The sequence below is a fragment of the Alligator mississippiensis genome, chromosome 3, assembly GCF_030867095.1.
Source record: "Alligator mississippiensis isolate rAllMis1 chromosome 3, rAllMis1, whole genome shotgun sequence".
Classification (NCBI taxonomy): Eukaryota; Metazoa; Chordata; order Crocodylia; family Alligatoridae; genus Alligator; species Alligator mississippiensis.
The window spans coordinates 164,749,029-164,763,247 of record NC_081826.1 but is presented as its reverse complement, the minus strand read 5'-3'; the positions used below and the strand labels follow the sequence as shown (position 1 = coordinate 164,763,247).

Sequence of the window (14,219 nt, the reverse complement as noted above, 5' to 3'; positions counted from 1 at the left end):
TCATTATATTCTTTCCCCATTTTGTTTTAAATGGTAGAGTGTAAAATATTAATGTGAAATGGATTATTTTGATTCAGGAATAGATATTTTGGTGAATAATGCAAGTGCCATCTCCCTGACCGGTACCTTGGAAACAACTGCAAAGAAACTGGATCTTATGATGAGTGCTAACACAAGAGGAACTTACCTTACGTGAGTGCTGTAGAAGTACAAGTTCAAAAAGTTTAAAACTTTAAGGATTAAATTACATAACTGTCAATGTTCATTCAGTAACTGTGTATCTTTTTACACATATTTTAAACTTAAGTTTAAGATGTTGTGTATATGGATATAGTTAAATGAGAGGTTCTGAATGAATGACTTAGATTTTAATTCTTTCAAGAATTAATTTGGGATTGAAAACTGGGTATGTCACTAGAATAGCATTCCCGTAGGTTTGTAATAAGATGTTAGTATCTGCTCTTGAGAGGTGCTGACCTGTGATACTGATTCCAAATGTTATTATTTTCCATATAGTTACAAGCAAATTAGGTCAATGCAGTTCTGGTAAACAAAATTCAAATTCAAATCCTGTTTTACTCAAATTTCTGCGCTCTCGTGTTATAAATAAAATCACCATCTGTTACCAATTCCCTTTATCTTTTTGTATGCAAAGCAGTATTTGTAAGTCTCCTTCTCGCAAGTGTGTCTTTTAAGCTCTAAAAAAATACTCAAATGTTTTAGTGAGTAAATTGGAAGCATTAAGCAGAATATTCATTTTCTATTAAAGAAATTGTTGCATTTCTTTCAGAAGGCTAGCAGTTTTATTACATCATTAAATGCCACTGAGAGTTGAATCCACAACTTCTGTGGCCCTTACTAATATTTTCCTTATCTTTCCAAATAAATACACTAAAAAAGAAATCTTTTCTAGAGAGAAGCAGCCATCCATCCCTGTGTAATTGTTTGATTTTAAAACTGAAAGCTAGGTTGAACAGAACTTTGTTAGAGAACCTTCTGAGTTTTATTTCAGTTACTATGGGCACATTTACACAAGGTGCTACATCACTGCTGCTGTGGCATTGTAGCATCGGCGGGCATGAACAGTGACACCGCTGCTACTGCGCAGTAGCTCATCGCTACTTATGGTAGGGCTGGAAGCGACCCATACAGCACCAGGACTGTGTAGTACCAGCGGTTGCTGAGCAGTCATTTTAGTACTTGCTAAAGAAGTACTAAATGTTCAGTAACAACTATGCAATCAGGCACACATGTAGACATGCCCTGCTTGTACTAATGCAGGCACTCTTTGATCTAATGGTTTCTAATCTTAAAGCTACATCTGTCATGCTGCTTGGTAAAGATCATACTTTCTGAGTAGTAAACTCAACATAGTGGGAGAAAAAAAACATGTATTTAAAATAATTCTTGCCTTTGAAAAAGGGTATTAGTTGGTTTTGCATAAGAATGGGTTAAAACACTTTTTTGCTGAACTAAACAAACATGCCTAATATATGTTTGTATTAAAGGGACTATTTAAAGAGTTTGCTCCCCTCCCCACTCCCACCCTGCACTTACCTATTCCTGAAAGTCTTCATGTAACAGTGTCTGAAAATAGTAGCTCAGTTGATTAGGGGAAAAACACCCTGTGGAACATAACATTTAGGAAAACATTTAGAGCAAATGTTGAAGTGCACCCTATGAATGTCTGTTGCTAAATCTCTGAATAAGTAGTGTTATCTTCTCACTGGCAAGAGTACTATTTTTCTCAATAACAACCACATTTCCTCGATGGTGACATTAATTTTGATTAATATCCGTAAGAAGTGCTGATATTGCTGCTGCTGTTTTACAAGAGTGGCAATCTCTCCTTTAGTACATTAAAAAAGGAAAACAGCTTTTGTTTTGTGTTGTCACAAATTGAAAAATATGAAAGACAAATGACTCCCAAAGGAAGCTGTGCATGGAGGAATGGCCTTTATCATTACTACTGTATCTATTAAATAAGAAGACTTGTGGTTTAACCAAATGACATGCTTTACCCTTTCTTTCCTTGCTGTCTAGATAGATGGGTTCCATTAACAGGTATATGAAAAAAAACAAGTATTTAAAGAGATTTTTACAATTTTTTTGCAAAGCTCCATTTATTAAAATATGTAATATCTGGGCACAATGGGGTATAGAAGAGTTTTCCTCAACTTTATGCAGTATGCCTATCAGAATGTTTCTTGATTCAAGTGCATTCAGAACATTGAAACATATATTAGGGTTTTACAGTATTTAAAAAAAACACTAAAAGGATCCTTACATGTCAACCAGTGCCTTTCCCCCTCAACCAACCCATATATAGATTGGATATGCATGTCCTGTGATCTACTTATTAGATTGTTTCCTTTATAAAACTTAAAAAGGAATGTGTGTCAGGTTGATACAAGGAAAGAAGCTGTGTTTTTTTGCATGAAAACATGACACCATAAACTGCTAGTGTCAGTAACTTAGAGCACTGTGCCAAGCATTGTAAAAACCTAGCCAGAAATGTCAGAGTTAAAGCATTTAGGAGACTGAGCACTGAGATTCTGCTTCCAGTTCTTGGCAGGGTGGGTTTGATTTAAATCAAATCGATTTTAAATCATTATTTAAATCGTGATTTAAATCACTGGTCAAGAAGCCTAGTATTATTCATTGTTTTCTACAAAAGTGCTTTCTTGTTGTTTGATATAACCTTAATGCATATTATTCACAACTCGGAGATTGATGTAGGTTTCATTTTTTGAAGGTACACATGATACATTTTAAAGCAGTGATTTATTTTGGTATTTTTTCAGACTAATTTTGCAGCTACATCAGAGAAATGAATTATGATTTGGTTATTTTATTTACCAAAGCTAATTGAAGCAGATACTTGTGAAGTCATTGGGAGGAGAGCTATCTCCAATTCACTAGATTAATAATGGATATTTGGGGGATATTTTTTAGGGCTGTGCAAAACAGTACTGTTTCATTTTGACTTCCGTTTTGCCACTTCGACAGAACAGCATTTTGTTTCGAGTTTCGTTTAGTTTCAAAAGCACTGTTCCGTTTCATTTCATTGAAACTGTTTTGGTGTTTCGTCCTTTTGCCTATAGGCTATAATGGGGAAGCACAAAACTGCCTATAACTTGTTCATTTTTTGGCAGATTTAGATGCAAACAGCAGGGATGGTAGCCCCTTCTGAAGGCATGAATTCTGCGAAGTTTCAAGGACATAGGTATAGGGGTTTCTGGGAAACTGCACCTCAAAGTCTTGAAAGCAAAAATCGTGTCACTTGTAAGTGTGAAGACACAGGGGGTGAAAACAGCAGGCATGGTAGCCCCTGCTGAGGCCATGAAACCTGCCATCTTTCAAGGAGATGAGTACAGTGGTTTCTGGGAAACTGTACCTCAGGCTGCTGACAAGCAAAATTTGTGACATGTGTGACTTTGTATGTATGTTAAGGCATGCTGTCACTGGCACTGGGCCTCTACATGACACGGTAGTGTCCCAATGAGGTTTCCTCCTCCCTATAGCCTGTCTGGTCCACCACTTTAAATAATAACAGGTAAAATCATAAGTTAGTGAAGAGCAGCACAGTAGCACCAGCAGCATCTCAGATAGCCAATCTGTGACAGAGTTCTTCTTTCCTCTCCTACAGAAGCTTCTTCTCCTGGGTGTGTATTAAGGCACGTCCTCACTGTGTCCTTCCCCCACTCCTTCCCTCTTCCTCTCCTTACTTTCTGTTTCCTTGCAGGCAAGCCCTGTTTCAGCTTCAAAACTTGAAATGTTTCAAAACTTTCAAAACATTTCAACTGCCCTTGTTTAGTTTCAAGGGTGTTTCGAAACTTCGCTTTGTTTCAATTTCACTGTTTCAAACTTGAAATGAGTCGAAACAGCTTCAAAACGAAATAGCCAGCAAAATTTCACGCAGCCCTAATATTTTTGCTACGCTGTATTGGGAGGACAACAACCATCACCAAAACCAACAGACATTTAAATTGTTTTACTTAACTAAAACAGCAAGCGTGTATATTTTTGAATCTTTAACTGTTTTAGTTATAAATGTGAAATGGTTTTAAAAGAATTAAATAGATTATTTCAGCCAGCTCAACATGAGAAACCTAAATTATGCAGAAAACTCACTTTTCACCTTCTTCTTCCTGTTTATTCATAGACTGGAAAAAAAGACCACCTTTCCTGCCTGAGATCTCTCAGTTTAGAATGAATTAATCCAAAGGAAGAAAATATTCCTTCTACACCTGCAGAAGAAACTACTGCTGTTAAAAAGCTGGATTATTACTTTAATAGTCTCTGAGGAATCCAGGTGCTTAAGTGACTTCCACCAGTTCACTGGTGTGACTTCCTTTAAAACCTCATCAGGAAACATATACTTCTTGAATGGTTAACTCTTAGCCCTGACATTTATTATGGTTGGTATTATGGAAGGATGTTTGCTGGATGCCCATGTCATAGCCAACTCCTCTTCTTCAGCAGTTAAAGGTTCACCCTGGTCCCAAGTATTGAGAACATTGGCAAGAAAATGAGCTGGAGATGGTGTTTGATCCATTCATTTTTTAATGCCTGTAGACTCAGAGATTGCAAAGCTGGAAGGGACCTCAGAAGATCGTAAGGTCCAGCCCCCTGCACCAGACAGGAAAGACAACCATACAGTCTCCCCTTGAAGATTTCCATGGTAGGCAATTGCACCACCTCTGGAGGGAGCTTATTCCACAGTCTGGACACTAACTGTGAAGAAGTTTTTCCTAATGTTGAGCCTAAAATGGTCTTCCAGGAGTTTATGGCCATTATGCATGGTTTTCCCTAAGGGTGCCCTGGTGAACAGTTGTTCACCAAGCCCTTTGATGTACTCCCCTGATGTAGCAGTAAGCTGCTATTAAGTCCCCTTTCAGCCTTCTCTTTTTCAGATTGAAGAGTCCCAGGTCCCTCAGCCTTTCCTCATATGGCTTGCTTTGCAAGTCTCTGACCATACGAGTGGCCCTTCTCTGGACTCTCGAGCTTTACCACATCCTTGCTGAAGTGCAGTGCCCAGTACTGGAGCCAGTACTCCAGCTGTGGTCTCACCAATGCCAAGTAGAGTGGAAGAATCACTTCCCTAGCTTTGCTGGAGATGCACTGATTGATGTAATTTAATTCTCATTGTGTATTTGTCTTTTCAAGGTCTCACTCAGTTCCTTTCAAATTTCAACAGCATCAGCAATCAAACAGCGATTTCCCTGTGCTTTGTTGAAGGCTATGGAAATAGGTTTTAGGATAGTCAGCATACGTTCTACATTTTTGTTTAGCCCAGTGTTGAGAACTTTGGCTATGAAAGTTCCATCTATTATGTCACGATTTTATTCACAAAATTATCATCAGATTAGGCCGGTTCCCAATATATCACTCAAAATGGTCTATTACTGAGTTCCATTGCACGTCTTGTGGGAGAGTTAGTTTGGTTCCTCCTGCTTTCTTTAGAGCAGCTGCTGCAAAGTAGCTGTTACAGAAGTATTTTGCAATTTCAGCAACATTTGCTTTTAGTTCTGGAGCACTGAAGTCTTTGGCTAAGAGGTGCATCAAATGAGTGCTGCAGCCATATGTTATTATCTTGGGACTTTCTTTTAGATTTCTCTTCATCTTTGATATGCTTGCAGCATTGTCTGACAAAGCTGCGTGCTAGATATTTGAATTCTTTTTCACAGTTTGTTATAGCTGTTACTGCTACTTCTTGTAAGTATTCTGCTGTGTGTGTATTTCCTGATGTATCAGTTTGTTTCTGTAAGATACAGTCCCTTATTCTGTTGCCACTCAAGCACATCTTACTGGATCATTGTGGACATTGCTCCACCCATCAAGACTGAAATTAACAGTTTTCCTCTCTGGACTTTTTGCACAGTGTTCAATTTCTTTCTCATACACTTGATCTAGCAATTTGCCCGCTCTGGTTGCTCTGTTAGGTGGACTATATACTGGTCGTAATGACTGAACCACGTCAATGAAATGTGTGGTCTCAATCGTATGGAAAGGAGAGTTTGATGCATAAACATACCAAGCAATTTTTTTCATCAATTGCCTCTTGCTGTAATCTGCTGGTGCTTATTACAAATTTATTTATGGTTGTTCTGGATGATGGAGATTTTTTTTTCCCTTTTGGCTACAGGTGATATACCATGTGACACGCATTTGACTGGAACACTGGTATTATTAGCAAATAACTCTGAAACTGTAGACAGTGATGATGATGTTGAAGATGGATAGTCAGAATCCTGTATGCTGAGGATGGATCCTCCTGAACAAAAGAAGTCAATGCAGTCACTACAGTACTGCTCCTTTAGTATTTCTCATTGCACTCAGTACTACTTTAGAAGTGAAACTGTAAAAGGAAGATCTGCCTATTTCAGCCATTATTTTATATCACAACTGTATTCAAAGTATGATAGTTCCATAAAGTAACAACAATATTTTTGTTCAAACATTCTTATGATAATTCAGGTAGTCTAGAAGTCCACCCAAAAGATATGGACAGGGAAGACAGGTGGGCTTTAAGAAAGAATTATGAAATAAGAAATTTTACTAACCTGAAAATCCTGCATGTTCAGACATATTCCATCCATCCTCTTCAAAGCAGCTTCCTCCTGAGAGAAAGCACTTGTCATGATGTTGTTTCATTCTGGCAACCAGGCCTTGCATTTCTTTGTTGCACTGTTTGCATTTTGCACGCATGCCTGTCTTACCCACAGGTAGAGGAACTTAATTAAAATATTCCCAAACAGAGTCTCTCCTATGGCCTGGCAAGCCTGCTGCCATGATAGATTTTCCCTTCTACCATACCATTCCCTCACTAGATCTCTAATCAGTGGAGAGGCTATACTCAGAAAATTATCCCTCAAGACTTCTGGAATAAATGTTTCTCTTTTGTGTCTCCTGCCCCTCCTTCCTTGCATGCATCTCCAGACTCCTCCTTGCCCAGATCTACTCCACTCCCAACAGTCATTTATTCATTTAACTTCTTGAAACTTTGCACTTTTAGAGAAAGGTTAAGGGCTTGACTGTACACAAACTTGCAGAGAGAATAGGGATGATGGGTAGGTAATCAGGTCTGTTACCTCTCATCTCCATATGCTGAAGTTAACAAGGATGTTATCTCTGGAGAGACAGATCCACAATTTGAGAACTGAAACTAAGCATCACAGAGATGCTTAAATAGGATCTTCTAGACCAGGGGTTTTCAACCTTTTTTAACAGGTGCCTCAAAATTTCAGCTCGTGTACACCTTTATATTTTTCTCTTGTTTTTAAGGTGGGGGGAGTGATCGAAGCCCCCATGGTGAGGGAGGGAGTGGGCTGGGGTTGGGGCAGGAGCAGGTGCTACACAGCTGGGGCAGAGTGCAGGAAGGCGTTGTGAGAGCGGTTCCTCCAGGGAGTGTAGGCAAGGGGGCAGCTCCTGCTGCTGTGTGCACCCTGGTGGAGGCCCAGGGGGCATGGGCCCCCCAGATCTGTGCATGGGGTGGAGGCAGATGCTACTGCAGGCTGGGCTCTGCACCCTGCTGCCACTGCCCCAAAAGCCACGTGATGCCATGTGCCTACTGCTGCCAGGCAGGCAGGGGAAAGGCATGCACACACACACATGCAGATGCAGACATAGACACCTCCCTCCAACAGCAGATAAGTGTGTGTGTGTGTGGGGGGGAGGAATGGGTGGGGCCAGATCGAGAATGGGGGGCGGGGTGTCTTTGTGCCCACTCCCATAAGCAGGGCCGGGGGGCAAGGGCAGTGGTGCCCCTCTACGGGCCACACATGCACCCCTGAATGGTTGGCGTGGGCTCGCATGCGGTGGCCATCGCTGCTGTGCCCTGTACCACTTTCTCACAGCCGGTTGCACATGCAGCTCTGCAAGCTGGCGATGGGGTCATGCTGCCTATCACCAGCCCGCAGAGCTACATGTCTGACCGGCTGTGAGAGAGTGTCGCGGGGTGCAGCAGTGGTGCAGGGTAGTGACTGTGGCAGTGGTGGCTACTGCAGTGTGTGTGTGGCTTGCAGAGGGGCACTGCTGCCCTCGCCCTCTGGCTTTGCTCCTAGAGGCGGGCACAGAGAGTGAGCTGAGATGTGGGGCAGGGAGGCACTGTGGTGTACCAGGTGGGGCCGGAGGTGCCCAGCACACGTGCCGCTGCCCCACCCCCCTTCCTGCCCAGTAAGAAGAAAAGTATGGGAACGCACCAGGGGAGACCTCACCACTATGTCCCAGGACACGCTCCGTCCCTGCGTGCCTGCCTGCCTGCCCGCGCATAACCCCTACAGCCTTTCTAAATACCCCTGGTTGACCACCCCTGTTCTGGACTGAGCACTGAGTCCCATTGGGTAGAGTGGTTTTCTTTAATCTTTACTAATATATAGAGGAGCCTCTGGCCTATAATATAGTCCATGGCCTGTGACCTATTTATAAAACTTCTAAAAAGGTTACATGAATATATTGTCTCAAGTAGTATATGATTAGAAGTTATAATCCCTATTCCATGATGATATCTTAAAGCTATATAGGTTTATTTTTTTTCAAAAAGTATCTTAACAAAAAAATGTGAAAAAAAAATCTCATTTAAATCTTAAAAATCTGATTATTTTCTTCTTTTTTTTTTTAATTGTTGATTATTATCCACCCTGGTTCTTGATTATGTGCTATTTTGAAAAATCTTGCCTAATATTCATGCTTCAATACTAGGAAGGAAGGAAGACTTATACATTATATAAGGTATCATTGTGTAGCTTCTTTGTGGGCTGTGTATTAATCTAATACAAAAGCAGGAGTTAGGCCAGCTGTTCTCAACCGGGATCCTTTGGGTTCCCTTTAGGGATGTTGTGGTGGCAGTGGCCAAGCAAAACTGCCTCCCACTCCCCTTGCCTTAGGTCTGTCTAATCAGCAGGCAGCAAAGCTGCTTCATGCTATGCAACTCTTTCTGGTCTGTCCTCCCCCATGCTCTTCTTGAAAAGAGGTGCAGGTGAAACTGTCCTGTCTCCTGTTTCTGGGAGGAGTGTTGCGGGTGCTGGACTAGGAAGAGCTGTACGGCCCAAGGCATCTTTTGCCTATTTTAGGCTGATCAGAGTCCTAATGCAGGAGAAGCACATGCGAATGGCGCAGCCCTCCCTGGGCTGGCTGTGCAGCCTAGCACAGTTTCATCAAGGGTTCACAGTCCTTCCTGACTGCAGCAGCTGACTAAGAAGGACTTGGGTAACCAATAGTGGTTCTCAGGCAGGGGTGCTGCTACATTCAAAAAAGTGGTGGTAGGGTGCCTTGACCCTGAAAAGGTTGCAAATCACTGGGCTAGGCAAATGAGATCAGGGTGCAGCTTTCATTGTTATAAAACATGTATTTTATTAATTCCTCTAATGTGGTGGTTTTGCCAAAAACGTTAAAATGTGTACAACGGAAGTTCCTGACTACTGTTAACTTGTCTAATTTGTCTTTGTTTCATTTCTTTTTAGGTCTAAATTATGCCTTCCTTTCTTAAAAAACAGTAAAATAGCTCACATCCTTAACATCAGCCCCCCACTTAATCTGAATCCCATCTGGTTCAAAAATCACTGTGGTATGTAGTGCTCCATTATTTTATTTTTAAGTTAACTAGCATTTATGAAAGATGTATGAGTGGTGTGCCTATATGCCAAGCCCCTCATTCAGCTGCAGGTACAAATTGGTCTGAGTCAAGGGTGGGCAAAATATGGCCTGTAGGCTGGATCTGGTCCACCCAAGATTTTTTGGCCCATGGCAGGTCCCTCAGCCCTGCCCATCTCACATGCAGGGGGCAGCCCAGGCTGTGGTGCATGCAGCTGGTCCTGCTGCCCCTGGGGCATGCAATAGGGCTGGGGCAGCGTGATGTCTGGACTTGCTTCTCGGCAGCCACTGCAGCAGTAGTTCTTTCCAGCTGCTACAGCCAGTTTCCACCTCTGGATCTGGCCCCATTGCTCAGGCACCCCAGCCCATCCACCCCACACCCACTGCCAGGGCACCAGACAGAGCAGCCAGAGGCATCAGACATGGAGCCCAGGACCCACGCAGGCAGGGCATGTCCACCCGGATGGGATGGTGCTGCAGGCAGGTGGAGAGTGGCATAAGGGAGCGGGATGAGTGGCCAGAGCTGGGATCTTGGGGCTGTGACAAGGCAGGGTCAGGGCTAGGGCGTGGAGCAGAGCAACGATATTCTGCCCACACATCCCTGCAACAGGGACCAGTTCCATGGGACAGGTCATGCTGGGTGCAGATTGCAGCTCTGCCCCGGGCCCGGGTCCCAGCCTTGTGCTGTCATTGTCCTGCAATCCCAGCCCGGCATTGTCACAGACCGACAATCCTGATCCCAAGCCTCGGCCCTGCCCACCCATCCTGCTTCTGGATACTGTTCCCCACCCGTCCATGGCCCTGTCCCATCTGCCTGGCTAAGCATGCCTTGTCCACACACTCCCCTGCCCTCCAGTTCTCCATGGCCCCTCCCACAGAAATGGCACCCGCCACAGGGGTGTGCAAGGAGCAGATTGCAGCTCTTCCTCGGTCCCCAGCCCTGTGATATCACAGCCCTGCAATCCTGACCCCAGCCCTGACCCTGGCCTTCCGTCCCGCTCCCCAATGCTGCTTCCCACCCATAGCCCCATCCCATCCACCCTCCAGTCCAAATAATTGCCCACCCCTGATTTGAGTCATCCAGGCTTTTTCACGCTTCCTGAAAGTGTGTCTCATTGTGGTTCAGGAAAGGATTATATTTGTGGGGGAGAGGAAAAAGGAGAGAATTATTATTGAGACCCTAACATAATTGGTGTAACAAACTGTCTGGGTAACCCCGGAAGCTCCAAGCATCATCCTATGAACAGCTGATGGGGTTCCCCAGCTGCAGGAGTGTCCCTGGCCACACATTCACTTAAACAGTCAATTTTGATTTTGACTCCCTTTCTCAAAGTATTGTTTCAGATTTGTGTACTAACAAAGGTATCTTCACTTGGTAAACAAAAACATTGATATTAGATTTGGATATTTTTTAGTTTCAAAACTCTGAACCTGTCCCTCCCCCTCCTATTTGTGAGATTAAATCTTTCTTTCTTTTCCTTGAAACTGAAACTGTTTTCATTACTTGGCTTTTTCTGATGAGGAAAGTTTGTTTCATAAAATTATGTGAATGCAGTAAATTGTAGTAGTGGCTGTTATTCAAAGAAAGAGATGAGCAAGATAAAACTGACCCATGATTTCTTTGATAAGAATAAGGAAGCACCATTTTCTAGTTATCTGGGCTGGTATCAGGTAACAAACCCTAAAAGTATGGAACAGTTTGACAGGTCTGTCATTTGTGATGTTCAAAACTTTTCATGTCAAAGAATTGTAAAACTGTTTTTTTTAATGTACAATGAAACTGGAATTTTGGTTAAAAGTTTGAGTTCGCAAGTTTGTAGGTGAAATAATAAATGGCAAACCATAAGATTAGTTAATAAAAAGTTCAGTGCAAACCTTTTGCTTCATCAGATCTTGCCTCATTTAGGCTGCTCTCTCTTGAGAAACTTCTTTTAAATCAATTCTCCTCTCCTTGGTATAGTATAACTAATGAAATTTGTATCTCAACACAGACATTGAATTCATACCTCACTTAACAAAATTCTGCTGGGTTTTCTTGCTTAGCTTACACCATTTCTAAGTATGGTATGTCCATGTGTGTCCTGGGGATGGCGGAAGAATTCAGAGGAGAAGTTGCAGTCAATGCTTTATGGCCTAAAACAGGTAATTTTATTTTTAAGATGCTAAAAGGTTTGTCTTTCCATCTCTTTTTCTCTTTAAACCTCCAATTTGCATGTGTTTTTTGACTTGAACTAGGCTTTAGGTGTGTTCTGAGGCAGATCTGTGAAAATAGATTAAAATCAGGAGACTAGCTATTTTATTCTCCCTCCCATGTTCTGTGCTTTTTTATTTCATAAAAAGGGTCTGTTGTCTGGGTCCCCTGTCTTTCTAAATTGATAGGTCAGTGAGGCCTGGACTGAGTGGCTGGTTGTGTAGACTATTAACGGTGAATGCCTGTGTGACAACCAGAATGTATCCTCCAGTTGATTCATATCTCTCATTTGACTGAAGACACTTGTATACTGATCAGCTTAGTGACCCTTTCTTAATGTTTTACTTAAACTTTTCTTTTTCCTTACTTTGTTGCCTTTGTCCGTAGATGACATTATAGAAGTATTAATGGGCCAGATCAGGTCTGCAAAGGGATTGCAAAGGTCTGATCTAGGCTGTATTGTACTAAATCCTGCTTATCCGCAGCTCTTTGATCTGGTCTGTGTTTTGCTAATGGCATGTCAATCACCTCTAGCTGCTGCATCTCAGTTTCTCTGGTCTTCATAAAGGGCTGCTCTTCCTCGCTATGTCATCTACGCATCATCACTGGAGCAGCCAAGGGGGAGAATGATGGCCCATGGTACTGGCTGGGTCACAAGCTGTGGCCTGCATTAGTGAAAGGTTGCCAACCTCTGATTATGTGATATAACTACTTCTGAATTGCCCCTGGGGCCTTACGGCTAAGGGCAAGCAAAACTCGGGGAGCATCCTGCAAGTAGGATGCCCGCCAAAAGTTTTGGAAACATCTGAAGCTCCAGATGGGGATGGAGGACGTTTGCCAGTAGTAGGGCCTCTTATGGTTCTGGATCCTCGGATTTGGAATTTGTTTTGGCTAGTTTGGCCTGGAATACATAAAATTAATAATAATTTAAAAAAAAAAAAAAAAAGGTAATTACTTCTAAGTTCAGCTTGAAAAAAGCCTTTGGTACTATCTTAGAATGAATGTAAAACATGAAAGCAGTCATTACACATGTTGTGCATGCTTTTCCATTATGAAGGAACTAAGTAACATTTCCATCTGTTTCAAAAGTGTATTTTAAAAGCTTCAAATCGTGTACTGCAAAAGATACTAGGAAATAAAAAAAAATCTTTAAACTTCAGCCAGACAAAACGCAGAAGGCTAACTGTCAATAGAAAGCTACAAAAGAAACACATTTTGCTGTCAGTTTACATCTTTGATGTTATATCTGTGAACCAGGCAAGCCCAGAAAGGTGTGGCTGCAAATCTCTCTCGCGCCCTGCATCCTGAGAACGCTCTGATCAACTGCCATTAAGACGATAAGCGGTTGAAATAATTTTCCTAATTTTATAGTTTAAATTGTGTTTGTAAATATGAGAGTGGTAAGTTTTCCACATGGCACAGTGTTGGAGGCTGAGGTCCTCTGTTTTAACCAAAGCATAGGTGCCACAGAGATGGCATCTGGTCCTGTCAGGCTTCTTTGGAACAGATCTTGAAAGACAACTTGTGGGTCCATGTTTTCATGCGAGGATTTTTCTGCTTAATACTGCAATTTTTTGTAGTAAGCTTAGACCACATGACAGTAGCTAACTTGGTTAAACATAATTCTTAATGAAAAGTATGCAGTTTCCAAAGTCTAAAGGTATGTTTTGAGTTAAAAGGATACGAAATAAAAGAGATGGAACCCCAGAGTGATCATGTTATTTCTCTCATAAGAGAACAAAGTATGGTAGATGTGGCAGGGTAAACTGCAGTTTCAAGTCATTACTTTTTCCCCTCTTACAGTATTGAATAAAAAGACTTTATTTATTCCCTGTGGCTGAGGGAAGAATCATCCTCCCCAGAGATGTTACCCTTGCTGATTCTGGTCTCTTCTACATTTTGATTTTAAAGCAGATTCAGGAAAGATAACTTCCTTTTCCCACTATTCTAAGCTCTTATTTTCATTTCACTTAAATAAAAGATCATTCCTGTTAGGATAGTACCAAAGCTTCTTCTGGAACTTGGGGGTCTGAATGGTTCTTGAGTCTGTCTTGGTAGCATCTAGAATGGAGCCTGGAGCTCACTTCTGGAGGCCCTCAGCTTCAGACTCTTTAAGCTAGGATTTTCTTTGTCATACCTTGCATGCCGTGGAGGCTTTATTTTCTAGGTCTTTTGTGTATGAGTAATTACAGTCCAACATGACTAAAGCTTCCCTGCATCTATGAATTGACCAACTTGGGCAATCCCATCAAGGAATCTGTTTAAGAAGTGGGATTGGAATGGAGATAGTTCTTTTGCCTTCTCACACAATACTTCGCTGTCCATTCGCACTATATTCAGATATCTATGGAACTGGTATGTAAACTTGCTAAAGGATTTTTGTGGCCATCCCTTTTGTGTGACTGTCATTTCACTCTTTTGGTAGTGTTGAAGT

At 42.0% G+C, this 14,219-nt stretch overlaps 1 protein-coding gene across 1 annotated transcript in view; it reads left to right on the top strand.

Annotated features, from left to right (window-relative positions):
* HSDL2 (hydroxysteroid dehydrogenase like 2) overlaps positions 1–14,219 on the top strand; it is a 43,713-nt gene that overhangs the window by 11,134 nt on the left and 18,360 nt on the right. The window contains exons 4-6 of the mRNA XM_006278131.4: positions 78–192; positions 9,465–9,568; positions 11,638–11,736. Coding sequence (XP_006278193.1) covers positions 78–192; positions 9,465–9,568; positions 11,638–11,736 — 318 coding nt within the window. The remainder of the gene's footprint in view (positions 1–77; positions 193–9,464; positions 9,569–11,637; positions 11,737–14,219) is intronic.